The following is a 27,962-nucleotide window of genomic DNA, read 5'->3' on the forward strand; positions in this document are numbered from 1 at the left end:
CAACAAGAGACTCTTTAGTTCTTCTTTGCTTTCTGCCGTAAGTGTGGTGTCATCTGCATATCTGAGGTGATTGATATTTCTAGCCCCTCCCATTAGAGGTGTGACTCCTACACAAACTCATTTATAAGTTAAATTCCACGCATGATGCCCCTGACTTATTTGACAAACACATAAAGTGCTTACTGTGTGCCAAGCACTTTGCAAATAAATATCTGCTCATTTCATTCTTGTAACAACTCTATCAAGTTGGTGCTATTATTGTTCTCATTTAAAGACAAGGAAACTAAGGCACAGAAAAGCTAAGTGATTTCTCCAAGAGTACAGAGCATTAGTAATGAACTCTGGGAAGTCTAGAACTCTGACTCTATGCTTGAAAATACTATGCTAGGACTTTCCTGGTGGTCCAGTGGTTGGGAGGCTGCCTGCCAGTGCTGGATACACAGGTTTGATCTCTGGTCCGAAAAGATCTCATATGCCTCGAGGCGAGTAAGCCCACATGCCACAGCTACTGAGACCACACACCTAGAACCTGTGCTCTGCAACAAGAGAAGCCACCACAGTGAGAAGCCCAAGCGCCGCACTGAGGACCCAGTGCAGCCAAAAATCAAATAGTTTTAAAAAATAAATATTAACTTAAAAAAAAGAAAGAAAGAAAATACTATGCCGTGCTCAGTCATCTTCTTTTTCACCCTGCCTTTTTGATCCTTTTTCTCCTATAAACTCTCTCTCCCTATCTCTATCCCCAGGGCAGTTCCTCATGTTCAAATCATAACACCCCTCAATCAAAATGACTTCCATTTGCACAAAACAAACAACTTAATGCAACCTGATTTCAACAGTCAAGGGAATTTCCGTTTCTTCTAACAGGAAAGTCCAGAAGAAGGATGAAATTCAAGCACAGTTTAATCCAAAGTTTACCAAGCCATCAAGACAGTGGCTCTATCTCTGTAATCCTTTAGCTCTGCCCTTTGCCTGAGTCATCTGCATTATCAGGTTGGCTTCCCCTCAAGGAAGCAAAATGCTTTCCTGTCGACACACTGCGCTGCCCAGAGAAAGAGAAGGAGCCTTTGGCCCAGAATCCCACTCACAAGCCTTGAGATTCCCTCGGCCTCTGAACCAGCAGCTGAGGCCAATGCTGGAGTCCAGTGAGTCCATTATCCAAGAGTCACATGGGTCCCAGAGACCACTGGGAAGTGGGAGACGGGGGAGATTTTAAGACCCAGCTGAAGTATCACCTCCTCCACGAAGCCTCCCTTGGTTTCCTCCTCTTCCCTCTCTGGAAGAACAGCTGTTTCCTCTGAATTCCTGTGACTCTTGATCTGCAGCCATCACTCTGCATAATCCTCACTGGACTCCTCCTGGCCCATCTTCGTTTGCCCCTCCAGGCCACTCTCCACTATTCTGTTCTTCTCAGCCCTTCTCTGAGCCCAGCCAAATGAACCCTTTCTCCCTGTCTCACAATAGTGAAGAGGAAGGGACAAGCAGAGTAGAAAGGAGACTCCCAAACTGGGGACCCCCTGCAGGAGTCACTTTCCCAAAGCCTGTCACATGCACAGTGTGTGTGTGCCAAGTCGCTTCAGTCACGTCCGACTCTTCGTGACCCCATGTACTGCAGCCCGCCAGGCTCCTCTGTCCATGGGATTCTCCAGGCAAGGGTACTGGAGTGGGTTGCCATGCCCTTCTCCAAATGTATAGGATGGGGTGTAATTACTGATGCCTTAGGTTTCTCCATTGGTCTGCAGTGGGGCTTCCCTGCCGCTCTGGATCTCACAGCTACCCACTTTATTTGTACTGGATCTTCTATAGTAATAGAAGTAACCATCTTTTATTTATGGACCTGGAGAAGAAAGAGTATGTTCCACATGGATTTTGTATGAATAGTGAGTTTGAGGAATCAGGTGAAGCCCATAAAATCAGCATTGAACAGCATTTCATTCTTCTGTCTTTTGTCCTGGAGGATGCATAAACATTTAAAATGCCTTTATCCCTTTCCATTCCTATTGAAGTTGAAGGCAGTTAATAAAAAAGAATATTTTATTTTAGCATTTATTAGTACCAGTTGCATAAGGGTTCCTATTAGGAATTAAAAAAAAAAAAAAAAAAAAACAGAAAACTAAGATGCCATCAGACTTTCCACTCTACACCACTCTCCCAAGATAGCTCTTGGCAAGGCCATGATGACCTCTGTGTTGCCCAATCTGGTGGTCAATTCTCAGTCTTCATCCTCCTCCTCCTCCTGGCAGTGTTGGGTGTGGCTGATGCCTCCTCCCCCCAGAAACACTCACTGCCACTTCCAGACACCACACGTTCCCGGATTTTCACTTGCTCCTCTGACTGCTCCCTGTTGATCTCCTTCACCGGCTTCTCTCCATCCACCCCTATCCATCCCTGTTCTCTGCATGCAGAACCTTGGTTATGACTGTGGCCATGCTCCATCCCCATCCTACAGCCACTGCTCCTGTACCGTGGTGTCTCTCCTGTAGCTACAGCCTGGAGGAGAATCTGCTAACACTGCTCCCTCCTCATATCCCAGCAGGGCTAGAAGTGGTAAAAGTTACTGCTAGACCCTGTCTGCTTCACCAACTCTTTGGGCTCTCTTAATCCACTGCATGCATGCTAAGTCGCTTCAGTCCTGTCTGACTCTTTGTGACCCCATAGACTATAGTCTACCAGGCTCCTCTGTCCATGGGATTCTCCAGGCAAGAATGCTGGAGTGGATTGCCATGCCCTCCTCCAGGGACTCTTCCTGACCCAGGGATCAAACCTCCATCTCGCGTCTCCTGCATTGGCAAGTGGGTCCTTTACCACTGGTGCCAACCTGGGAAGGCCCTTAAGCCAGCTACACCTCTGTAAATAGTCCCTTTGGTAACTCTCTTCCATAAATCCTTTGAGTGTCCTGTTCCGCTGGGACCCTGATGGACACACTGCTTGCTTTGGTATGTTGCTCACTCCAGTACTTTTGCCTGGAGAATCTCATGGATGGAGGAGCCTGGTGGGCTGCAGTCCATGGGGTCGCTAAGAGTCGGACACGACTGAGCGACTTCACTTTCACTTTTCACTTTCATGCATTGGAGAAGGAAATGGCAACCCACTCCAGTGTTCTTGCCTGGAGAATCCCAGGGACGGGGAGCCTGGTGGGCTGCCGTCTATGGGATCGCACAGAGTCTAACACGATTGAAGCGACTTAGCAGCAGCAGCAGCATCTCCCATATTAGCTTGTAAGGTCCTAAGCGCAAGGACTTAGTTCTCCCTTTATTCCTAGTAATGATTGTTATACAATTGGTACCAATAAATGTCAAAACAAAATATTCTTTCATATTAACTGCCTTCAACTTAAATAGGAAGTGAAAGAGATAAATGCATTTAAAATGTTTATACAACCCCCAAGACAAAATGCAGAAGGATGAAAGAATGTTAGTTGCTGATTTTATGGGCTTTGCCTGATTCCTCAAATTCACAGTTCATACAAAATTCATGTGGAACATGCTCTTTATTCTCCAAGTCCATAAATGAAAGATGGTTACTTCTATTGCAATAGAATTGAAGTACAAATAAACTGGGCAGCTGATGAAATCCAGAGGGGCAAGGAAGCCAGCAGAGGACCAGCAGAGGGAGCTCACCTAGGGTGTCAGTAATTACGCTACATCCTATACATGTGATGGGCTTTGAGAAACTGGCTATGCAGGGGGTCCCCACTTTTGGGGGGGTCTCCTTTCTACTCTGCTTGTCCTTCCCTCTTCACTGTTGTAAACTGCACTGCCACTCCTTCCCTACCAACTCTGATCCCACTGCCCCAGTGCCAACCAAGTGGGCGATATAAGGTTCAGTGCAACAAAGGGAAAGTAAAGGAAGAAAACAGAAGCAGCTCTCATCTTCCCACTGGCCCCAGAGGTGGTCTTTTTGGCTCTCCCCAGCCTACAACCTTAAGGTAATCTTCTCCCCAATCCCTAGAAACTGGACCCAAATGTTCTTGTGAAACAAAGAGGCTTCTGACTTCAGTCATCTATGGATCCAAGGGTCCTCCTTGTAACACATGTTACAACGTTTGTGTCTACTTTTGCTTTGACAAATGAATTCAACTATTAAAATGGACACTATTGTATGTATGTGTTAGGGGAAGTGGGCAGAGATGATTAACTTCATTCTGTTTTTAATTTCAAAAAAATTTAGATAATTTCAAAAGGATTTTGTTCCATTAACTAGACATCCATGTGGATGATCAAACATCTTAGCCACTAAGTTCTTTGACCTCCTTATTGCCAATGACCTTCTTATACACTGTAACTCAGCCATTCCCTCCCTGCAACTGTTCGCCTTATAAGATCATCAGTCAATCATACTCTCTCCAAGGATTACCTCCTACCCTTCCAGCCAGCTGATTCTACCTGTCTTCAATCTCACCTTTACTTCCTCTCCAGGAGCCCCTCCTATCTTCTCTTGCCTCCGTATGCCTCTGTGATTCTGTGGCTAATCATTTTGGGCACCCTTTTGCAAGTAACCTAAGCTGCCCTGCTCTTTTGTCCTTCTGTGGCATCTCCCCAGCAAAAATGCTAACCCAGAATGAACCTCACCACCTGGCTTCCCCACACCTGCTACTAAACAGCTGGGTGCTTCTGTGGAAAATCACACACTGGGCAGATAGGAATCTTGCCAGATTTATGGTCACCAACCTCAATGAACCCTCAACAGTTCTGGCATCAAAAAATGCTTAAAAAGTGGGTAAATTTCTAGGGAAGGAATGCTGGGGATTCTGAAATGTAAGGATTGCGCGCAGGGAGAGAAGTGAACAAAAGAGACAAAGAATAGATCCGCAGAGACGAAAACTAGATAAAAAAGTAGCTTGGAAAGAGATTTTCAACAAGGCTTCACTAACTGCCATTTTCTCTTTTGAGCAAATCTCTTTGTGTCACCAGCCACTAGCCAACCCAACAGAGGGGTGGCTCTAGGGTCACCTGCTCACCTGACCCAAAGCCCAGGTTGGCTCATCTCCTTTGACAGGGAGTTGAGGGAATGTCAGATTCAGCTAGAAAAGGTCACTGATCACAACAGATGTGTGTGAAGGTATGAGGAAGGGTCAAGAATCTTGAGGGTTTGGAGAGGCTGGATAACAGGCTTGGTTGAAGTAAGAAATGGTAGAAGTATGGGAAGTTGCAGTCAGAAGATGGGATCCCAGAATTTTAATGTGATCAAAGGCCAGACAGGTATGGGTAATTACAAAGTTCCAAGTGTGGCCATGGGAATAGGGTATGGAAGTAGAGCAGATGTATCACTGGCGTATTAGAGTTCATTGTCTCTGGTCTCCATGACCATATTAAGAGCTCTCAAAAGACATTCATCTTTTAACCCATAAAATAACACCTTGCATATAGTAGGCCCACAGTAAACGAAGAATGGGAGAAGCATTTAATCTAGCTACTGGGGATGCAGTGGTCAGCAGAAGCCAACATGATACAATAATTCTCATGGATTTTGCAGCCTTGTGGAGGAAGAGACAGATATTAATCAAATAATCAGACAAATGAAGATAGAATCACAAATGGAAAAATGTGTTCTGAAGTTAACAGCACCATGATAATGTACCAAGAGAATCTGGCCTTATCTAGGGGAAAGAGGGGATCCCTGGGAAGTGGAGAAGTTATCCAGGTGAAGAGATGAAAGAAGAATGAATCAGAGAGAGGGAACAGTAAGTACACAGGTAAAGATGCCAGGGGGCAGGGAGCACAAGTGGGAATTCTCAGAGGTGATCTTGGAGAGGGAGTCAGGGATCAGGTGATGATGTCATCAGCAGACATTCTGCATCCTCTATCTTCCTGATAACTGTTCCTCAATTTTGTTCAGAGGCTAAGGAAAAGGATCATGATTGGTCCAAGCCAACCCAGGAAATCGTATTTCCTCTTGGTCAACAATAGACCTTGAGGTGACACAATACCTATTTTGTACAATTTGATGTAAGGAGAAGTCTTCTGCAGGTCTTGTAAGAAATTTTTTTCCTCCTAAAGTGGAAGGTACATAAAAAGAATCTTCTTTTTCCCTCAACCCTTCTTTGCTGCTTGAGACACTGTCTTGTGAAACTGTGATGCTTCTGACAGCAAATGTGTGGCCGTATAGAAAAAAAACAAGAAAATCAGAGACATGAATTCAACCTTCTAACATCACTGAATCATCAGACCAACTCTGAGTCTGGTGCACTTCAGGCATCTTACACGATGTATGATAAGCAGATTATAAGCCACTATCGTTGAGCACTTTTTTTCACTTGCAGCCACAAGCAATCCTAACTGTGTGGCAATTCTCAGTCATAGAAGAGAATGATAGAAAACACTTTATATTATGGATCCTGTACTCTTTACAAATTTAAGATGACTTAGATTGCCGCCAAATAGGCTGTTAAAAGTAGATTTTCATCTATTATCATTTTAACCCAATCTAACAGGCACCCGAGTTGTTCTTTTTTCCTGTGTACAGCTTTCCCCTTGCTTCCCTTGGAGTCCCTGTTCAAAAGAAGAGGTACAGCAAGAATATCCTGAAGTGATGTGATTGATGTCGCTCCTTCACTGGTGACATCAGCAAAGGCATATGTACTATCCACTTGGAGAACAAGCATGCAACATGCAACGAGACAGCCTGCGTGTTGATGAATCATTGGCATTGTCTCAAGGGCATCATCATAATCAGAACTGAATGGGTACTTGGAGCTCCTTAATGAAGGGACAGCAATGGGGTTAGGAGGCCCAGAAAGTATCAAGCTATGTAGGGTCACACAGTTGGTGGCGGAACAGGTCAAGAGCCCGGGCTGACAGATCCCAGCCTAGGATTCAACACAGTAGAGGGTACAAAGGACACATATAAGCTTAATAGTCAAGACAGTCTGGTTTCTTGTGGTCTACATGTTAGTTGTATGACTTTGAGCAAGTTGTTTTTTTCTCTCTAAATTTCAATTTCCTCTTTTCAAAAGTAAGGCCCTTCTCCTACAAAATTGTTGGGATTAAATAAGATATTATATGTAAAAGAAAAATTCCCAAGTGTTAGGTCATATAATATAAACTGTTCAGTTGTATTTTGCTTAAAAGGCAGCAGAGCTAATAAGCACCTCTTTCATGATAGAAAAGCACAACTGGAAAAATCAGGAAATAATTTACCTGATATTTCAAATGAACAAGTGAGTGGCCTTTTGCAACAGGTATTTCACTGATCTCTTGTTTACAGGTCACTGAAGATAATCGAGTAAACTATATTTGCCTTTCATAGGTATGGTCAGTTTTTACAAGCTTAGTATTTGGTGTCTACTTGCCTTTTTTTTTTTATTTTATTTTCTAGATCGCATCTACAGTACAAATAACTCTCATAGGCACCTGTAAGATATATTAAGCCTTTTCTTCAAAGAGCTTTATAATACTGTTAGGAAAATATGACCATAAAAACCTAGAACAAGGTGAACTGGGTGGGTAGATATTTGAATGGATACACAGATGGATGAATGGATGGATGGGGAGTTCCTTGGTCTGTTTAACTGGTTTATAGCCTTTCCAAAGGAATGCAGTCTTAAAGTAATTTTCTCTCCTCTGCTTTTTGGTTAAGTCCCTGGATTATGAGGTACTGTCTGTCTGTAGCTTTATAGTTCTGAGTAAGTAGAGAGAAGCACAAGATTTTCAAGAGCTACTTAGAGCAAAAACTAATGATATCTGGTTAAAAATCAAATGTAAAGATACTAAAAACTATTTTTAGAGTAGTCAAAACCTGGCCTAAGGAAACATCTAGAGAAATACATTCCAAGAAATTATTTCTTCTCACTCAAGCAAAACCTGTCCCATGAAGGAAGTAAGGTATAAAATACTCACTTCTGCATTTCTGAAATTCATCTGTTTGCTAAATGAAGTATTACCTGCACCCTCCATAAGATACCAAAAGGGAAAGCAGAGAAATAACCATTGTTGAATGGTTACCATGAATCAAGCACTGAGCTATAGGGTTTTTATGGTGAAATCTTCATTTTTAAAAGATCCTGAGAGGTTAGCATTATCCACCTCATTTTTCAAATGAGGAAGCAGACTCAGAGAACTTGAGTAACTGGCCAAAACCATTCAGTGAATATCTGGTAGAGCTGGTTCAAATTCAGCTACACTAGCGAAGACAAAAATTAAAATTATGTACTTTTACTTCTGAAGGTGATATAAGAAGTTAAAGTCATTTGCCACTTCCTCTTTCCCCTAAAAACAATTTAATAGAAATTCAAATATATCTAGGGCCCTTTGGTGACCAGATATAACTGAGAATGACCATTCATGGTAGCCTGCCTTTTTTTTTTTTTGAGTAATAATTATTGAATATTATAATTGTACAATATGGAGAAGTATAGAACAAAATACAATTATTGGGGAACAGTTGCTCTACAATATTGTGTTGGCCTCTGCCACACATCAACACAGATCAGCCACAGGTATATATAGGTCTCCTCCCTCCTGAACCCCACTCCCATCTCCCACCCCATCCTACGCCTCTAGACTGTCACAGAACACTGGGTTGAGCTCCCTGTTTCACACAGCAAATTATTTTGCTGTCTGTTTTACATATGGTAACATACATGTTTCCATGCTACTCTCTCAAGTCATCCCACTCTCTGCTTCCCCCATGGTGGCCACAAGTCTGGTCTCTATTTCTGCATCTCCATTATTTTTAAGAGTTGTTGGTGGCTGTGCAGGATGTTCAAGACAGCTTGCCCAGCGCTACGCTGTTGATGACCACTCCATTATGGATATATAAGCAAATCTTCAGGAAGACCCTTGGCATGTACAAGTGTGTTGGAGAAGCCAGACTTTTGTTTCTTTATCTGGCAAAAAAGAACCCTTCCTAACTTCCCCAGGAGGCTTGGGGAGGGTTTGGATGGGTGGGTAGCAAAGGAATTGTTTCACTGGTGGTCGCCTCAGGAGGTCAAGACTGGGCTGGCACTGTTTTCAATAACAGCCATTGTGATCATGGTCCAAAGTCTGGCAGGAAATTTTTATATGTTTGCTTTCGTTTTGTTGTTAGATACCTGGAATGCCAAGGGCAGTTCTCTGCCAAACCACAAGAAGAATAAAAGCCCAGGACTTCCCTCAGGTCACCAGCTTCCTTCAGCTTGGGGCAAGAGTAAAATCTGCCCGAAGGTAGAAGTTTGGGAATTTCCCGTTGGCTCACATTTCAAACAAAGCTTGTACTTAATCCTCAGAGCTCAGAGTAAGCAGGGGTGAGTTCAAGAGACACAGGAACAGTGCAGTCTGCTGAGAAACACACTAGCGACCACCTGGCTTCTAGTAAGTACTGCTTGCTTGACATGATGAGTTTGGGTTCTCAAGGCTGCTCCAATCTGGGCTGTTGTGACTTTTTCTTTATAACCTTCTCGGGCTGTACCATCAGAGGGAAATAGGACCTCTTGGGATTACACTCATCAGATTTCATTATAATGAACAGGTTAGGCAACAAGACTGGGTCAAGTCTCCTAAATAAGATCAAAGAGCTAAATCTGAAAAGATTTTTTATTTGGGGGCAATGACAAGAAATAAAAGCCGAACTATGAACAGATTTAATTCTTTTTTTCTCAGATAAAAGGAAGAGAAAAGTGGTTCAGACACCAGCTCTCAAGTTATGATTCTGACTCTGCTTTTTCTTATTTATGTGATCAAAAGCAAATTACTTAATCTCTCTGGTAACAGTTTCCTAGTCTGTAAAATGGATATTGTATCACTGTAAGAATAATGAAAACTTTATAGTATTGTTGTATCTCATTATTATGTTATGTTGAATCTCATTAGATTTCATATATGTGATAGATAATATTAAAGTTTTGCTTATATTATATAAGCAGAGTTTATATAATAGATTTTGTTTTCATGTGCATGTAATAGTAGATTTCATATATATGTATACATATACTGGATTTCATAAAAATAATTTGAATTTGATATAATAGAAATTAAATTGCTTATATAATATGCAATATATGTTATATGAAATCCAGATATGTATACATATATATGAAATCCACTGATATACATAAACATATAAAATCTATTTTGCAGGTTTTGCTTACAAGTGCTTGGAATGTATTAAACACTTAGTACATGCCAGTCATTATGAAGCAATCATAGACTCTCTGACCTGGACATGACCTAACAAGCAGCACTTGTTAAGCACCTATAAATTACTGACCGCTCCTTGCCAGATTATCTCAAGTAATGCTGACAAATCCTATGAGGGTGGTGATATTATCACTTCCATTTTATAGATGAAGAAACAGAGGTGTAGAGAGGTTAACATGTACATATGTACACACATATAATATACATACATACATATAGTATACTACGTTTGTATGTATATATGGAGAGTATAGTATATAGTACATAGTATATAGGATTCCCCGGTTGTTCAGCTGGTAAAGAATCAGCTTGCCAATGGAGGATACGCAAGAGACATGGGTCTGATCCCTGGGTCAGGAAGATCCACTGGAGGAGAAAATGGCACCCCACTCCAATATTCTTGCCTGGAAAATTCCATGGACAGAGGAGCCTGATTGGTTACAGTCCATGGGGTCGCAAAAGAGTCAGACATGACTGAGAACACACGCACGCAGCAAGCAGCACACAGAGATGGTAAGGGACAAAGTGCTTTTCAAATACTTTCATCCTTCACCCATGAGTTATTTAATGAATAATTGTGTGTGTGATATGAATATATATCTTTCCAGCATTTCTATGAGTCATTTATATCATTTATACCCTGGGAGGAATGAGAGTTTATGCTGGAGAAAGGGAGCACTCAGGAGAGGAGGAATGAGCTCATGCCAACCAGATCGTAAAGGACCCTTGGCCTCCTCCTATTTACTGGGATGACCCTGGCACTGCCCTGTTCAGTGCTTCCTCCTATTTGAGAGTCCTATGAATTCAAGGTGAAAATTTGATTCCTGATTTAAAGATCACACCTGCCCCTTGGGCTTTCATCCTGTGGGACCCCTCTACTTGCAGGGCCTCAAGTCAGTCACAGGATTGCCAGCAGATGTGTGCAGGAAAGGACTTGACGTCTAGAGTCAGTTTGATCATATCAGCCTGAGCTCCTAGGGTTGGGCAGCCGTGGGAACAGCCCTCTCGGGTGGCAGGGGCAGTTTAAGGAGAGGGGTGTGCCCTGGTCCTTGCTCTCAGGTTTCCCTCTAGAGAAAATGAGTTCCTGGCACAGAGAAGAGCTTATCTTGGGCTTCCTTTTGGCCAGGAATGCTTTATCTGCTGCATTTGGTCCATAGCATCCTGCCCTCTGCCCTATTCTTGTCTCCATTGTTTGGTGTTTCTGTCTCCAGGGGCTCTCTTGTCAGAGCCACTTAAGAGGCAGAAACGGAGAAAGTCCAGGGAAGATGCTCCTTCAGTCATCCAGCAACACTTCCACAGAACTGCTACTTGGTGAGCACAGGCTGCTGGGATGGTCCTCGTTACCATGACTGCTATCAGCCTCAAGGGCAGAATGGGAAGCAGGGCTGATGACCCATCTCACCAACATTCGAGAGCGCCATTCTGCCACTTGGTGACTGAGTGGCTATCAGTGAAGCATACTGTTGTTTGGGCACTAACACTTAGTCCTTCTATTTCGCAGGTAAGAACAGACAGCCATAATGGAGCGCAAACCCCAGAAGAGTTCAGGTACCCAAGGGGCATACTCTCAGAAGGGCATACTCCCATATTTTTTATTGGAAATAATGATCAATTCCCATAAAAGTAGCCAGGATACAGAAGATGGTTTTAGTAAGGATAATGGGTGGCATTCTAGGGTGATGATTGTTGATGTGGAGAATGTAGCAAAGACTGTTAGATTCGGTTAATTATTTTTTAGAGTTCACTTATCTAGAACTTTGGCATTTTCCAACTTTTATGGATCAAATATTTTATGGAGATGGTATTGATATTAACAGCACACTATAGCCCTGAGAAGACTGGAAAATATTTCCTTAATTTTACAGGAAACTCTCACTTGGACAGAAACTGCCTAAATTGTTACCAATAGATTAAGGGGCATCATTCAGATGTTCTTGCTTCATGCTCATATGCCTCACCATGTAAATGGCCAGAAGAGTCAGATTTAGGATGAAGTAACTTAGAAATCAAACTATCCAATTCAATTCAAAAATAAATATTAATGAATAATTATTCAAAGCATCTATTATTAGTAAGTTACAGTACTTCCTATTGCAGAAGGATGCACAGCCTAATTAGTGAGAGTCTTTGCTCTCAATGAGCTTGTAATTTCATTCGGAAGTTAAGATAAGCACATACAATCAGGATCAGGTTATGAAAGATAAGAGCAAAATGCTGTAAAGCTTGAAGAAAAAGAAAAAAGAAAAAAAGCCACACTCATAGTTGTGGCAATCCAGAGAGGTTGTATGAAAAGGCATTTGAACTGGATCCGAAACGATCCAATCGAGTTTCAAAAGAGATTGGGAAAGAGAGCACATCTCAGCAGAAAGAGATGGTATGACCAAAAGCAATGAAGTAGGTTAGAGGCAGGTTGTGTTCAAGGAGAATATGGCTATAAAATAGGACGGGACAGAATAGACTGGTGCCAGGACTTGACCTCGTAGGACCCTGGCAACCCTTGAAGAATTTCAAGCCCAGAAAAGGTATAATCAAATATGCTTTGGGGATTGCTCATATTTTGAGAAAAATAGCTTTATTGTAGTATACTTGACATACAATCAACTGCACGTATTTTAAATGGTTTGTGTGTATATGACTTGGAAATGATCACCACAGCAAGAGAGTAATCACCTGCATCACTCCCAGTAATCTCCTTGTGCTTCTCTATAATCCTTCCCTCCAGGAACCAATCCTACTCCCCGCAGTTCCGCTTTCTGTCGTTCTAAGTTCATTTGTACTTACTCCAGTGTTCTTGCCTGGAGAATCCCAGGGACAGAGGAGCCTAGTGGGCTGCCGTCTATGGGGTCGCACAGAGTCGGACACGACTGAAGCGATTTAGCAGCAGCAAGTCGCTTCAGTCGTGTCCGCCCCATAGACGGCAGCCCACCAGGCTCCGCCGTCCCTGGGATTCTCCATGCAAGAACACTGGAGTGGGTTGCCATTTCCTTCTCCAATGCATGAAAGTGAAAAGTGAAAGGGAAGTCACTTACTAGAGCTTTACACAAATGAAATTTTAATGAATTCTTTGGTTTCTTTCATTCAGCTTAATTCTTTTGAGATTCACCTTTATTGTTACATATATCAAGTTTTTTGTCTAGACAGTCAATTGAATTTTTATCTTTTAAATAGTAAGGAAAATATTCCACATATTTATCCTTGCCGTTACCACTAAAGCATTCATCATTCACTTGTATAAATTCATATTTCCATCTGGCGTCATTTTTTCACCTGAAGGATTTCCTTTAACATATAAAGCAGTCCTCCTAATTCTTTCAACTTTTGTATGTCTGAATGTGTCTTGAAACTGCCTTCATTTCTGAAAGATATGTTTGCTGCATATAAAATTCTAAAATGACCTATTTTTCTTTCAATAGTTAAAGCATCTTGTTCCACTGGTTTTGTTATTATTGTTGTTTGCTTGCATTGTTTCTGATGAGAAATCTAATGACATCTGTATTTTTTCTTCTCTATGCATGAATGTCTTTTCTCCTCCTCTGATGGGGTTTTTAAGATTTTTCTTTATCACTGATTTTGAGCAATTTGATATGATGTTCCTTATCAGTTTTCTTCGTATATTTTGTGTTTGGCGTTCCTGAGCTGCTTGGATTTCTGAGACAGTTTTCTTTAAATTTGTGAAATTTTCAGCATTATTTCTTCAAATATTTTTTTCTGTCTCTCTCCTCTACTTCAGGGACTCCAGTTACTTTAAATTGTTGTTGTTATTCAGTTGCTAAATTGAGTCTGATTCTTTTCAGCCTCATGGACTACAGCACACCAGGCTTCCCGGTCCTCCACACTCTCCTGAAGTTTGCTCAAATTATGTCCATTGGGTCAGGTCACTTGAAATTGTCCCACAATGCACTGGTGCTTTTTTAATGTTTGGGGTTTTGTGTTTTTTTCTGTTTTTTGTTGTTTTTTTGCTTTTCACTCTGCGTTTGTTTTGGTAGTCCTGTTAATCCCATCCGGTATTGCTGTTTTTCTGAGACATTGTAGTTTTCATCTCTAGCTCATTTTGGATCTTTTCTATATCTTCTGTATATCTAATTTCTTGAATGTGCAAAATGCAATTAATAATGCTGGTTTTAATGAACTCCTCTATTAATTCTCATATCTGTGTCAGTTCTAGGCCTGGTTTGATGCCTTGATGATTATCCACATTATGGATAATGCTTTCCTTCCTCTTTGCATAGCTGGTAACTTTTGATTGGTTGCCAGATCTTGCAAATTTTACCTTTTTGGGTACTGGATATTTTTGTATTTCTATGGGAAAAAAAAAAAAGATCTTAATGACCCAGATAAATGTGATGATGTGATCACTCAGCTAGAGCCAAACATCCTGGAATGAGAAATCAAGTAGGCCTTAGGAACCATCACTGCAAACAAAGCTAGTGAAGGTGAAGGAATTCCAGCTGAGCTATTTAAATCCTAAAACATGATGCTGTTAAAGTGCTGCACTCAATGTGCCAGCAAATTTGGAAAACTCAGCAATGGCCACAGGACTGGAAAAGGTCAGTTTTCATTCCAATCCCAAAGAAAGGCAATGTCAAAGAATGCTCAAACTACAGCACAATTGCACTCATCTCACATGCTAGTAAAGTAATGCTCAAAATTCTCCAATCCAGGTTTCAGCAGTACGTGAACCATGAACTTCCAGTTGTTCAAGCTGGTTTTAGAAAAGGCAGAGGAACCAGAGACCAAATTGCCAACATCCGCTGGATCATGGAAAAAGCAAGAGAGTTCCAGAAAAACATCTATTTCTGCTTTATTGACTATGCCAAAGCCTTTGACTGTGTGGATCACAATAAACTGTGGAAAATTCTGAAAGAGATGGGAATACCAGACCACCTGACCTGCCTCTTGAGAAATCTGTATGCAGGTCAGGAAGCAACAGTTAGAACTGGACATGGAACAACAGACTGGTTCCAAATAGGAAAAGGAGGACATCAAGGCTGTGTATTGTCACCTTGCTTATTTAACTTCTATACAGAGTACATCATGAGAAACGCTGGACTGGAAGAAACACAAGCTGGAATCAAGATTGCCGGGAGAAATGTCAATAACCTCAGATATGCAGATGACACCACCCTTATGGCAGAAAGTGAAGAGGAACTCAAAAGCCTCTTGATGACAGTGAAAGAGGGGAGTGAAAAATTTGGCTTAAAACTCAACATTCAAAAAACCAAGATCATGGCCTCTGGTCCCATTATTTCATGACAAGTAGATGGGGAAACAATGGAAACAGTGAGAGATTTTATTTTCTTGGACTTCGAAATCACTGCAGATGGAGACTGCAGCCATGAAATTAAAAGATGCTTGCTCCTTGGAAGAAAAGCTATGGCAAACCTAGACAATATATTAAAAAGCAGAGTCATGACTTTGCCAACAAAGGTCCATATTCTCAAAGCTGTGGTTTTTCTGGCAGACATGTATAGATGTGAGCGTTGGAGCATAAAAAAAGCTGAGCGCTGAAGACCTGATGCTTTTGAACTGTGGTGTTGGAGAAGACTCTTGAGAGTCCCTTGGACTGCAGGGAGATCAAACCAATCAATCCTAAAGGTAATAAGTCCTAAATATTCATTGCAAGGACCGATGCTGAAGCTGAAGCACCAATACTTTGGCCACCTGATGTGAAGAGCTGACTCATTATAAAAGACTTTGCTGCTGAAAAGATTGAAGGCAGGAGGAGAAGGGGACAACAGAGGATGAGATGGTTGAATGGCATCAATGGACATGAGTTTGAGCAAGCTCCAAGAGGTGGTGAAGGACAGAGAAGCTTGGCGTGCTGCAGTCCATGGGGTCACAAAATATTAGAGACAACTGAGCAACTGAACAAACAAAAAATAAACCTTGAGCATTTTTTCTGGGATGCAGTTAAGTTTCTTGCAAACAATTCAATCCTTTTAAGACTTGCTTTTCTGATTTGCTAGATCTGGAGCAGTCCTCACTACTGAGGAATGACTTTCTTGAGTACTCTTCCCAAAACTCCATAAATGATCAGTTTTGCTAGTTTAGCTGGAGGGAACAAGCACTTCCTCTGACCCACCAGAACACTGGGCACTATTTCCTCTAATTTTTTCTAATGGTTCTTTATCTAGCCTTGGGTAATTTTCCCACACACGTATACTGATAAATATTCTTGAATACTTGAAAGTGAAGTCGCTTAGTCATGTCCAACTCTTTGCGACCTCACGGACAGTAGCCTGTACCAGGCTCCTGTGTCCATGGGATTTTCTAGGCAAGAGTACTGGAGTGGGTTGCCATTTCCTTCTCCAGGGAATCTTCCCGACCCAGGGATCAAACCCAGGTCTCCTGTATTGTAGGCAGACGCTTTACCATCTGAGCCACCAGGCAAGTCCTATGAATACTTGAGGGGGACCTTATTAATGTCTCTGGGATTCTCTGTCATGCAGCTCTTTCCTCTGTCTTATGAGCTCTAGCTGCCTTGATCTCCCCAAACCCTCATCTTTCTTCCCCCAGTTCAGGGGTCCACCTGGTCCCACCTCAGTTCCCCTTTTCTGTGCTGTGGGCTGGAAACTCCATCAAGGAAATTGTGGGGCTCACCTAGTTTGTTTCCTGTCTCTTAAAGGTCCACTGACTTTTATTGCCTATGACCAGTGTCTTGAAAACCACTATTTTATATATTTTGTTTATTTTAAACAGGAGAGTAAATCCTATCACTACATCTTTTTCCAAAGTGTAAATTTGGTCAGATTTGGCATGGATTTGATCTCTGGGTTGGAAAGACCCCCTAAAGTAGGAAATGGCAACCCACTCCAGTATTCATGCATGGAAAATCCCATGGACAGAGGAGCCTGGTGGGTTACAGTCCATGGGGTCGCAAAGAATTGAACATGACAGAGGGCAAACACAAACAAATTCTTTAGTAAAGGCTATTTTTTACCAAACCCATGGACGAAATAGAATTTTAGCCTGGATGTAAAAGCAAAGTCAAAGTCTTCTTTTCAAAATAAATTCTATTTTAGCAACATTAATTTTTTTCTAAATAATGAAAGTAGTTCATATTTCTTGCAGACATTCTCAAAAAACATAGGAAAAATCGAAACTGGCTCTACATTTCAATCCTTACAGAGAAGTAGTTAACAATTTGGAAACCTCTTATTTAACGACTTTGCCACCTTATTTTCAATAACAGGTCATTTTGCTTTTGTTTGGTAAGTCAAAGGGCAAGGCAGAATTATCTGGCTGTGGCTGGTGCTTCAACAGAAATGGAGACAAATCTTTGTTCACATCTAGAGAGCCAATCGGAGAAGGCAATGGCAACCCACTCCAGTACTCTTGCCTGGAAAATCCTATGGACGGAGGAGCCTGGTAGGCTGCAGTCCATGGGGTTGCTAAGAGTCGGACACGACTGAGCGACTTCACTTTCACTTTTCACTTTCCTGCATTGGAGAAGGAAATGGCCTGGAGAGTCCCAGGGACGGGGGAGCCTCGTGGGCTGCCGTCTATGGGGTCGCACAGAGTCGGACATTACTGAAGCGACTTAGCAGCAGGAGCAGCAGAGAGCCAATAGCCTCCTCCAGAGAAGGGGAGCCAGACAGGTGTGAGCTGAATTAAAGAGCTTCTAAATGTCATCTGAATGAAGGTCCTAACAGTGGATGAATAAGAATCGCACATGTGGTCCTGAGGTTTTTGTTCTCTTGGCCTATGATAGATGTTCTTTTCCATAACTGAATAATTTGAAGACCTTTCCAGAGGTAAACAGTGTTTTTCAATTGAATCAGTTCTTCTCAGAAATTTTTAGAGAACAGACTGAGTCCTGTTCACTTTCTTTTACTAGGCAAACAATTTACATTCTATTATGAAAAAGAAGTCTGCAAACAAGATTACTTTATTAAATCACCACCTCCTCAGCTTTTCTTCTCTGCGGTAAGTATTCACAAAGATTTAACAGGCCTCCCACCAGCCTCATGAGCATTTTTTAAATCCTTTCTCTTCCTCTGAGATTTAACTGAGATGCAAAGTGTTTTCATTTTTCAGACCTCTTGGAAAAAGCGGTTTTTCATTCTGTCAAAGAGTGGGGAAAAGGACTTTAGTCTTTCGTATTACAAAAACCATCATCATCGAGGTTCTATTGAAATTGACCGGTGTGTATCCAATCAAGAAAATGTTGATAACAACAAACACTAACATGTTGCATGCAAATTAGAAAAAGAATTAGCAAACATTAATTTGTGGAACCAAGACTCTAACTGAAATATGAATTTTTCAGTTAAGTTTTAGGCTGAACAAAGTATTTTTAATCAGTGATAAACCGGATCTAAACTTATTTTCTAAAACTATTGGACAATTTTCAAAGCATTGATCAAACAGATCTAAAGTTTTATTCAGTTGGGATCTAACAATTGAAAAATATTAGTCAGTTTTCTTCCTAATTTTGTATTTGCATCTGTTTTAATACTTTATATCTAATAGAAATTCCAGTGTAGAAGTTGGCATCAGGAGCCATGAAAAAATGCAGTCTGTACAGAAGATGTTTAAATGTCACCCTGATGAAGTGATGTCCATCAAGACCACTAACAGGGAATACTTCCTCATTGGCAGTGACAGGTAAGTAGTAAGATAACATGGAGTGTCTCCTGTATGTAGAATAAAAAATATATATATATTTTAAAACAATAAATATGCCTTGAATAGAAACCAACGGCCACAACCTTATAATCAGCTATGCATGCATGCATACTAAGTGATCTCAGTCGTGTCTGACACTGTGCGATGGTATGGACTGTAGCCTGCCAGGCTCCTCTGTCCATGGGATTCTCCAGGTAAGAATACTGGAGTGGGTTGCCATGTCCTCCTTCAGGGGATCTTCCCAACCCAGGAGGGATCTAATCCATGTCTCTTTCATCTCCTGCATTGGCAGGGATGTTCTTTACCTCGAGTGCCACCTGGGAATACAAAATAAAATACAAAATAAAAAGTAAAAAAAAGAAAGAAACCTATGACCACAACCTTAAACACCATCATGGCGGTCTTTCTTTTTATTGTAGCTTGTTTAGGCTGTGCTGGGTCTACGTTGCTGCACGGAGTTTTCTCTAGTTTCGGTCTGCAGGCTTCTCATTGCAGCGGCTTCTCTTGTGGAGCACGGGCTCTAGGGTGCGTGGGCTTCAGGAGTTGCAGTTCCTGGGCTCTAGAGCACAGACTCATAGTTCTGGCACATAGGTTTAGTTGCTTCGTGGCATGTGGGATATTCCCAGACCAGGAATCAAACCTGTCTCCTGTATTGGGAGGCGGACTCTTTACCAGTCAAGCCCCTTGGCATTCTTCATTATGACTTTAGTCTTTATTATGCCCCTTGACACATCACAGTATTCATTTCCTAGGGCTGCCATAACAATGTGCCATAAACTGGGTGGCTTAAAACAACAGAAATTTGTTATCTTACTGTTCTAGAGGCTAGGAGCCTGAAATTGAGGTGTCACAGGCCACAACAGTTCTCGAGGTTCTAGAGAAGATCTGTTCCAGGCCTCATTCCTAACTTCTGGTAGTTTCTTGGCCTGCGGCAGCAAACCTCCAGCTTTTACATGGTGTTCTGCCTATATGCACATCTCTGGGTCCAAGTTTCTCCTTTTTATAAGAACACTAGTCATCTTGGATTAGGACGCCCTACTCCAGTCTGACCTCATCTTCACTAATTACATCTACAGCAACCCGACCTGATTTCCAAATAAGGTCACATTCTGAGGTACTGAGGATTGGGATTTCAGCACATGAATTTAGGGGGCACAATTCAGCCCATGATTATCACCATCACCTCAGAGGCACTTTACGTGCACGAACCCAGTATACAAACGTCTGTGCAAGCTACATGTATTAGGGAGGGGCTGTGCTCATCCCTGAAGGAGTCTTCAGTTTGTAAGAGGGGCTTCTGGTGCTGGCAAAGATGCCTAATGGATCCTTTGTAGATGATTATCTGCTTGACAGAGAGGCTAAAGTCGGGGGAGAAAGAAGTACGGAGGAGGCAGCGAACGCTCAAGCCAGAGTATGAAGAAACTTGAGCTGCTGTAGATCAACCCCAAGGCGAAAAGCTTTCTTTTCAACCGTCCTGAGAGTCAACAGAAAAGGAGGTGTGATTGATACACATTCGTTCAAACACGTCCTTCATAAACACACGCACTCCCTCACGGGAGGCACACCTGGAGAGCTCCAGAAAATAGCACTGACAGATTAAGGGGCCGCTTGAGAACACAAAAGAAATACATGTCAAAGCCCAAAGCTCCAAACCCTGTGATTATACTGTTACCTCCCACTTCCCATTTCTCTGAGCTTTCCTCACAGAGGTGTCATGAGGGTTAATTCTAGTGTGTGAGTGTGGAGGTGGTGAGGAGCCGGGGATGGGCATTTAAACTACTCGGGGGGAAAAGTCCTTATCTGCCTGGTACCTACCCCCACTGCCTGTTCGGTGTTCATAAAAGACTCATTCTCTGGTTCAGAAGGGGTGCAGGCAGCACTGGTGCCACATGCCAGCTGAAAGTTTATTTCTTTCAACAGGGAGAAGATTAAAGACTGGGTCTCCTTCTTGTCTTCACTCTGCCGGGATATAAAAGCAGCGCACCAGAATACAGAGGTGACTCCATATCGCTCATAAAATCGCAGAGCCCCTGAACACAGCCCTCTTTCCCAAGGGAACAATGCAAGCTTTTTTCCCCCGCTTGGCAACTGGCATTCACAAGGAATAAATAAGTGAGAGAATGTACATCCTTGTAATTTTCATGATTAACAATAGAAAAAAATTCTTTTGTGTTTTACAAGAACGCTAAAATACAGACACTTCAGATTTTCATTACTGGAGTAGGAGGGGTAAATTTTAACTGTGGCATTTTTTAAATAGTAGCTGAAACTACAGTATTTTCCATCATTGTTATTCAAAGTTTATAACAGCTACCTTTGGAATGACTAAGTTCAGGGTGGTTTCTATAGAAATGCATTTCACCTGTCTTGTATTTTCAATAGAATGTTTCTCTGATGTAAATGCTAGTAATTTTAAGTTGCTTACTTGCTTCATAAGAACCTTTGCTAAATTTACCTAAGTCCTTTCTTAAGATAGGCTTCCCTTGTGGCTCAGCTGGTAAAGAATACACCTGCAATGTGAGAGACCTGGGTTCAATCCCTGGGTGGGGAAGATCCCCTGGAGAAGGGAAAGGCTACCCACTCCAGTATTCTGGCCTGGACTATACAGTCCATGGGGTCTCAAAGAGTTGGACACGACTGAGCGACTTTCACTTCTCACTTCGCTTTTCTTAAGACAGACCTTTATTAATGAAACTGGCCTCTAGGTACCATTTTGACATGGTTTCTAGGTTGTCCTATGCTTACAACAAAAGCAGAGGCCAAGAAGAAAGGGAAAGCAAGGGTGTGTCTGTAAGTACTCAGATGATTAGAGAGAAGGGTACAGAGGGATACAGGGTTGAAAAGACAGGGAAACTCAGAGCATCTCTGAAGGCCAGGCTGGGAGTCCTCAAGGGTTTGGGAACAGGAGAGGGACAAGATCAGCTTTAATCTTAATGGGAGCAGGCTGACCAGCAGTATAAATGCTAGCAGTCAAAGACTGGGAGCAAAGACCCCAAGACCAGGCTGTTGCTTCATTCTAGACCAGGGATCAATTGTGCCCTGATTCCAATATTCCTTTTTCATAAGCAGGAGAAACTCTCATCAGGTGATAAAAGGCCCTCTTCAGACCCTCTCCTTGGACCTTTGCGCATGCCAGAGGCTGTCAGCGCCACCATAGCAAGAAACAGTCTTCCAGACATGGTAATCAGACTTACCTCTCTGTTAGGACACCATGCCTGGAGCTAGCTGATTCAGAAGTCAATTGTATTTGACATCTTCCTCAAAGCCTAACCCATCATGAATGATTCTTAGTCCTAGGATCTATCCTGTATTTAGTCTGTTCCACCTACCATGATAAGCCTCACTGCATGCCCTGCCTACCTCTAAATCTATTCTTTCATTTTGGATGCTCCTTGATACACATCCAGGTATGTATCCACATTGGGTGGAGATCCTTCAGCTAAACAAAAGCCTGGCTGGCAACCTCCTCTTTCCTTTCACCCACAGGGCCAAGATTACTTCTAAAAAAAAATTCCTCAAACACCACTTGACCATCTGTACTCCTGAGGCAAAATCAGATTCTTATTAATTTCGTGTATTCACCCAAATCAGTCTTACTTCTGTGTGTGTGTGACTTCAACTTCATTTCTAATGAAATCCACTTGAGGAAAAAATTATACTACATCTGCCCCTTGAAAGTGATTTGTAATTATGCCTCAGCTTTCTTAGATTTGCAGGCTTCCTAGTTTGGGATATTATTAACAAACAGACTGAGTGTTTTTTTCTTCTGCCATGGATGCTATTTTGTGCCTTAGAGACGTAACAATTGGCATTCTCTTTTTTTTCCCTTTTTTTCCCCTGGGTACCAGGCACATCTCAACAAGACCTAGCCTCCTGTTTTATCTAGTTGGAGGCTCTCCAACTATTTTAAAAGCTTTTTGTAGCATATCAAATGCACCAGGCCAAATACTTCACTTGGGATTTGTCGTAAGGGTGATAGGAATCAAGACTGAGAAGGATAACTCTTTTCTATAAATGCCTCTTGCCCTCCTGCTTTTCAACTTCCATACCCTTCTCTCTAAAGATAATGTTATTGGTCATTTTGTCTGTTCTTGTGGTGTATTCCAATCAGTTCCCATTAAGGGTACCACCTACATTGTTGGGAGCTGTTGTGGTTGTTGTTTCCAAAATAGAATGGGAACCCTTCCTCATCCTCAATTCAGCATGGCCTGGCTCCATGAGCTTGGAGCTAGAAAAATGGACACAACTTAAATACATCTTTTAAAAAAAAGTCACTTTCTTTCAAGGACTTCCTAGAGAACATTCAGGGTTTTTTTCAAACCCACCTCCCCCACTCTTGCTCTAAGGCATTGTTCTTGAAAGAACTGAATTATACTTATAACAATTTTTCTGCCAGGCAAAGCAGCTACTTTGCAAAATGTCCTGTATCTATGAGGGAGGGAAGCAATAATTGGTAGAACCTAGGTCACCTTGAAGGCTTATAATTCATACTATCACAAGATTAAAGCTAAAAAATTGCATTGGAAACAATAGAGGTATAGAAGCCGAACACAGAAGAGGAATATTGAGCAGAAAGGGAAAAGACGCAGTGTCTTGCCTCTAGGCTGCTTACTTTCTCAGATGGCACTGGATGAAAAGCAGGAAAAGATGAGAGTGAGGATTCTGTGGCAGAGCTTAGTGACTTAGAACACCACGCACCAGAGAGAATCACTTGTTCTGAGTTCCAGGACCCAATAGTAGAGAAAAGCCTGAAAGATGCGCTTATAATTTTCTATCTGTGGTGACCCAGACTCAAGAAGCAGGTTTAAGTCATATGGGCTTCTGGATATAACCCTGGAAGATCCTCAGATGTTCTCAACCCAGTTACTCTATTATGCCTTTTCCAGAAAATATGTGGCTTAATTCTGTCTCTTGCAAAGAAAAAGAAAAAGCATTAATTCTGTCTTGATCTCTTGATTCAGCGTTTAGTGAAAGAACAGTCTCCAGGACTCAGAGAAGCTCGCCTATCGCATGACTTCTCATCAGAAATCTCTCAAGATTCAGAAGAAGACAGCCATTATATTAGTCCTCGGAGCATTCTTTTAGAGGTAACCTCTCCCACCCATAGTCATTTATTCCTTCTACAAATATTTACTGAGCCCCTACCAGGCACTTAGACTAGGTTCCGAATCAGAATCAGGTGACACGCTCACAGTGTTGACACTTTGATAGGAGCTAACCAGGACACATGACAGAAAAGTCTCCATGCTGAAGAGAGATGCTTATAAAATGTTCAGAGGGCCTGAGGCGTGGGAGGCAGGGGGAGCTGACTTTCGGACAGAGGCCGGGGAAGGTTCCATGGAGATGACATTTGGCCTTATATGCCAGGCGAAATTTAGACTTGAGGGATTGACCGGAGGAGTCTTTCTGGATAGAAACAATAAATATGAAGAGACTCAATATTCTTGGGTGAGAAACTGTGCGGTATGTGCCAATCAGTATATTGATCATTTGGAAGCCCCTACTGAGAGCCTTCTATGTGCTAATCCTGGCCTGTGCTAGGCGTGGTGGCTGCCAGGAAGGACCTGACATCATGCCTGCCCGCCTTCCCCCGCCGAGCTCACAGTCTTACCAGTCTTACAGGTCGATGCTCCAGCAGAGGTGTGGTCAAAGAGCTCTGGAAGCAAACAGCAAGGCCCTGTAATATAGCACAGGGAATAACCTGTGATAAGCCATAAAGGTAAAGAATATGAAAAAGAATGTATTTATATAATATATAACTGAATCACTTTGCTGTACAGTAGAAATTAACATAACATTGCAAATCAGCTATATGTCAATAAAGCTGACATAAATATATGTCAATATTATTTTAAAAAAAAAAGAGCCCTGGAGGCACTAGGAAAAAAAAAAATAGGTTTTCTGTCTCCACTGGAGTCAGGGAAAGCTTCAAGATACAAAATGGCATTTGATATGGGTGTGATGAATAGTTTAGCTTAGCCCTAACCTAACACTAACAAGTGACCTATTGGGGGAAAACACACAAAAACCAGTAAAAAGACTCAGTCAGACCATGACGGATTATGAATGCCAAGTTAACTTCATGCTACAGGCAACACAGTGGGCAGTAGCAGCTTCTCAATCAGGAAAGAGCAAAACCAAATTATCTTCTAGGACTGCTAACCCTGGGCTTCCCAGGTGGCTCAGTGGTAAAGAATCCACCTGCCAATGCAGGAGACACAGATTCAACCCCTGAGTTTGGATGATCCCCTGGAGTAGGAAATGGCAGCCCACTCCAGTATTCTTGCCTGGAAGATTCCATGGATAGAGGAGGCTGGAAGGCTACAGTCCCTGGGGTCATAAAGAGTCAGACATGACTGAGCAACTCACTATTAACCTAGCAGCTATATTCAAGGTGGACAGTGGAGAGAAGAGAATGGAGATAGAAGGTAGGAAGACAGAATTGGGGGGAGGGGGCAGCAGTTCTCAAACCAGGGGGAGGGGTGTTTCTGCAAGATGATGACATGTGTTCATATGAAGGAAGCATTCTGAGGTCAAGTAAGTTCTAGAAACAGTAAATCAAAGTAATTTACACAAGCTTCTTTCGCTGTAGAATTCTCTGCGCCTTTAGTATGCAGTGGTGCATTATCAACAGCCAACCAGAACACAGCGCACAGCATGTGACCACAGGACTCTGCTTTACCCAGGTTTTTTCACAGCTGAGTTCTCTGGGACACAGTGACGGCAACCAGTCTTTTCATGACAGTCGAACTAACCGGTCAGGTGATACGAACATTAAGCTATAATGTCTGGCATTTTCTAGGTACTTTATGAGATGCAAGGTCTAGTAAGGCAAATAAAACTAAGCTGGAGACTTCCCTGGCAGTCCAGTGGTTAAGACTTCGCCTTCCAATGAAGGGAGTGTAGGTTCTAGCCCTGATTGGGAGCTAGGATCCCATGTGCCTTGCCCCCCAAAAACCAAAACATAAAACAGAAACAATATTGTAACAAATTCACTAAAGACTTTAAAAATAGTCCATCTCAAAAAAACAATCTTAAGAAAAAAAACCAAAAACTGGAAAACCGTTACAAAAATTAAGTGCAACAACTTAGTAGTAGAAGTAGTAGTGCTATAGAAGTTCAGAGAAGGGAAAGGTTGGCAGCGGCTGGTGTGGTTAGAAAGACCTCAGGCCAGGCCTGAATACAGCATCATTAGACAGGGAGGGCTTCCCAGGTGGCGGCTGCTGCTGCTAGGTCGCTTCAGTCATGTCTGACTCTGTGTGACCCCATAGACGGCAGCCCACCAGGCTCCCCCGTCCCTGGGATTCTCAAGGCAAGAACACTGGAGTGGGTTGCCATTTCCTTCTCCAATGCATGAAAGTGAAGTCATTCAGTCATGTCGGACTCCTAGCGACCCCATGGACTGCAGCCTACCAGGCTCGTCCGTCCGTGGGATTTTCCAGGCAAGAGGTGGAGCTAGTGGTAAAGAATCTGCCTGCTAATACAGGAGATATAAGAGACTCGGGTTTGATTCCTGGGTTGGGAGGATCCCCTGGAAGAGGGCACGGCAACCCATTCCAGTATTCTTGCCTGTAGAATCCCATGGACAGAGGAGCCTGGCAGGCTGAGGTCCATAGGGTCTCAAAGAGATGGAAGCGACTTAGCATGCACACACACAGAGGGGAAAGGGGGCACTCCAGGCAAAGAAAACAGCATGAAATGGGCACTAGAAGAACATTGTTTGTAAGGGGCATAGTGGGAAGACTGGCTTGTCTGGAATGAAGTGTTCTAAGAATGGTTGATGATTTTTTAGGTAGGCCATCGAAAGCCCTCAGGGAATTTTGAGAAACCATTGCCCCAAATGACTCAGTTCTGACCACCTTGGTGGGGAGCCCCCAGAGGGCAGTATTTTCTAGGACCTCCACAGCCCCCTGAAGCAATTCGCCTGCCTGTGAGCACAGTAGCCTGCTCTCTACAGAGAGAGGCCAGCCCTGCGTGTGTCAGAGCCTTTGGCCCAGGTTGGGAGAAAAAGAGTTCATGTCATTAACTGCCTAGTGATGAAACGAAAAAATAGATAGCAATTTAGTCCAGTAGTGCACCTGTATCAGGAACGTGGGGAACCCAAGAGAAGAAAAGAAACTCTGAGTCTGCTGAAACTTTACTGGTTTGTTCTCCCAGAACAAACACCGCTGTTCATTCAATGGTAGACGTACTTACAGTTTCAGGGACCAGAGCCATCAGGAGGCGGCACAAGGTACCTGGCTTATTGGTAGACTTGCGTCCTTACATCTCTGCCTCTTTTCTATAGTTGGGTAATATTGCTCCCAATGATTCTGGTGAACTCACGGACCCCATTGGACCTCGTAGTCCAGACAAGGTCTCCAAGACAGCTGAGTGTCATTACTTGTCAATGAAATCCTGGTAAGTAAAACTGCCATACACTAAAATTTGCTCTTAGCTAATGTACTGTTCAATGACAATTGCTGTCAGTTCATTTCAAGGGCTGATATAATAATACAGATGCATTACTATAGACCAAGTTCAGCATATTATTCATCTCAAAACAAGAAAAAGTGAGAATGGTTTCCCTACCTATAGAAAAGGCTTAGTGACATCCGTGGGACATTTTCTGTCTTGTGAGGCAGTTCTTTCCTATTTTGCATTTACATCTCTCACACTCTTGACTTCTGTCTCCAAACTGTCCCAATGTAAAGAGCTATTTTGATTCCATATCCATTTTTAGAAGGGAATTCTATTGGATTTAATTCTGACTGTGGTTGGAATTCTGCTGGTTGGATATACTTCAAACACTGTTAATTTTTACACGGCTGTTAGCTACTTAAATCTGATTCACACACCGTGGAAAGTTGTAGACAGACATGCTGAGAAAACTTTTGTGTTAACTTCTTATGCTCTAGTCTTCTCGAAGAGTTGTCCCTTGAGTCTGTTGATGGCAAAGAGGAATTTCAGCCCCTGGCAGAGGTCCAGAATGGGGAGCTTCATCAGCAAGAGCAAGCCTCAGGAACTCACTTTTATCTTCCACCTGACAATTCCGAAGCACAGACCACGAATGACGCAACGCAGTCGGCCTCACTAACTGTTGTGCAATTGTCCATATTAATCAAGTAAAGTCTTCATTTCTAAAACTTTATGGGCCCATAGAGCAAGGCAAACTTCCTTTTGTACTCAGAATTCACATTTTCAAGCAGTTCCTAAAAATCTCCAACTTGGCCAAGAATC

The 27,962-nt window shown here is 42.4% G+C and overlaps 1 protein-coding gene and 1 long non-coding RNA gene across 3 annotated transcripts in view; one reads left to right on the plus strand and one right to left on the minus strand.

Annotated features, from left to right (window-relative positions):
• Positions 1-5,601: 5,601 nt before the first annotated feature.
• PLEKHS1 (pleckstrin homology domain containing S1) overlaps positions 5,602-27,962 on the plus strand; it is a 30,407-nt gene continuing 8,046 nt past the window's right edge. Inside the window, exons 1-12 of the mRNA XM_055560542.1 lie at positions 5,602-5,695; positions 9,028-9,290; positions 11,327-11,426; positions 11,617-11,663; positions 17,953-18,041; positions 18,153-18,259; positions 18,588-18,722; positions 20,664-20,739; positions 21,813-21,923; positions 23,705-23,830; positions 27,031-27,143; positions 27,641-27,847. Of these exons, the coding sequence (XP_055416517.1) occupies positions 11,636-11,663; positions 17,953-18,041; positions 18,153-18,259; positions 18,588-18,722; positions 20,664-20,739; positions 21,813-21,923; positions 23,705-23,830; positions 27,031-27,143; positions 27,641-27,847 (992 nt within the window). The 5' untranslated portion in view covers positions 5,602-5,695; positions 9,028-9,290; positions 11,327-11,426; positions 11,617-11,635. The remainder of the gene's footprint in view (positions 5,696-9,027; positions 9,291-11,326; positions 11,427-11,616; positions 11,664-17,952; positions 18,042-18,152; positions 18,260-18,587; positions 18,723-20,663; positions 20,740-21,812; positions 21,924-23,704; positions 23,831-27,030; positions 27,144-27,640; positions 27,848-27,962) is intronic.
• The window catches only part of LOC129636814 (uncharacterized), a 29,238-nt gene continuing 15,420 nt past the window's right edge, over positions 14,145-27,962 (minus strand). For both annotated transcript variants that reach the window (XR_008707132.1, XR_008707131.1), the window contains 2 exons: positions 24,355-24,420; positions 14,145-14,414 (listed from right to left, as the gene is read on the minus strand). This is a non-coding gene — a long non-coding RNA (uncharacterized LOC129636814). The remainder of the gene's footprint in view (positions 14,415-24,354; positions 24,421-27,962) is intronic.

Source organism: Bubalus kerabau, chromosome 22 (genome assembly GCF_029407905.1).
Source record: "Bubalus kerabau isolate K-KA32 ecotype Philippines breed swamp buffalo chromosome 22, PCC_UOA_SB_1v2, whole genome shotgun sequence".
Lineage (NCBI taxonomy): Eukaryota > Metazoa > Chordata > Mammalia > Artiodactyla > Bovidae > Bubalus > Bubalus kerabau.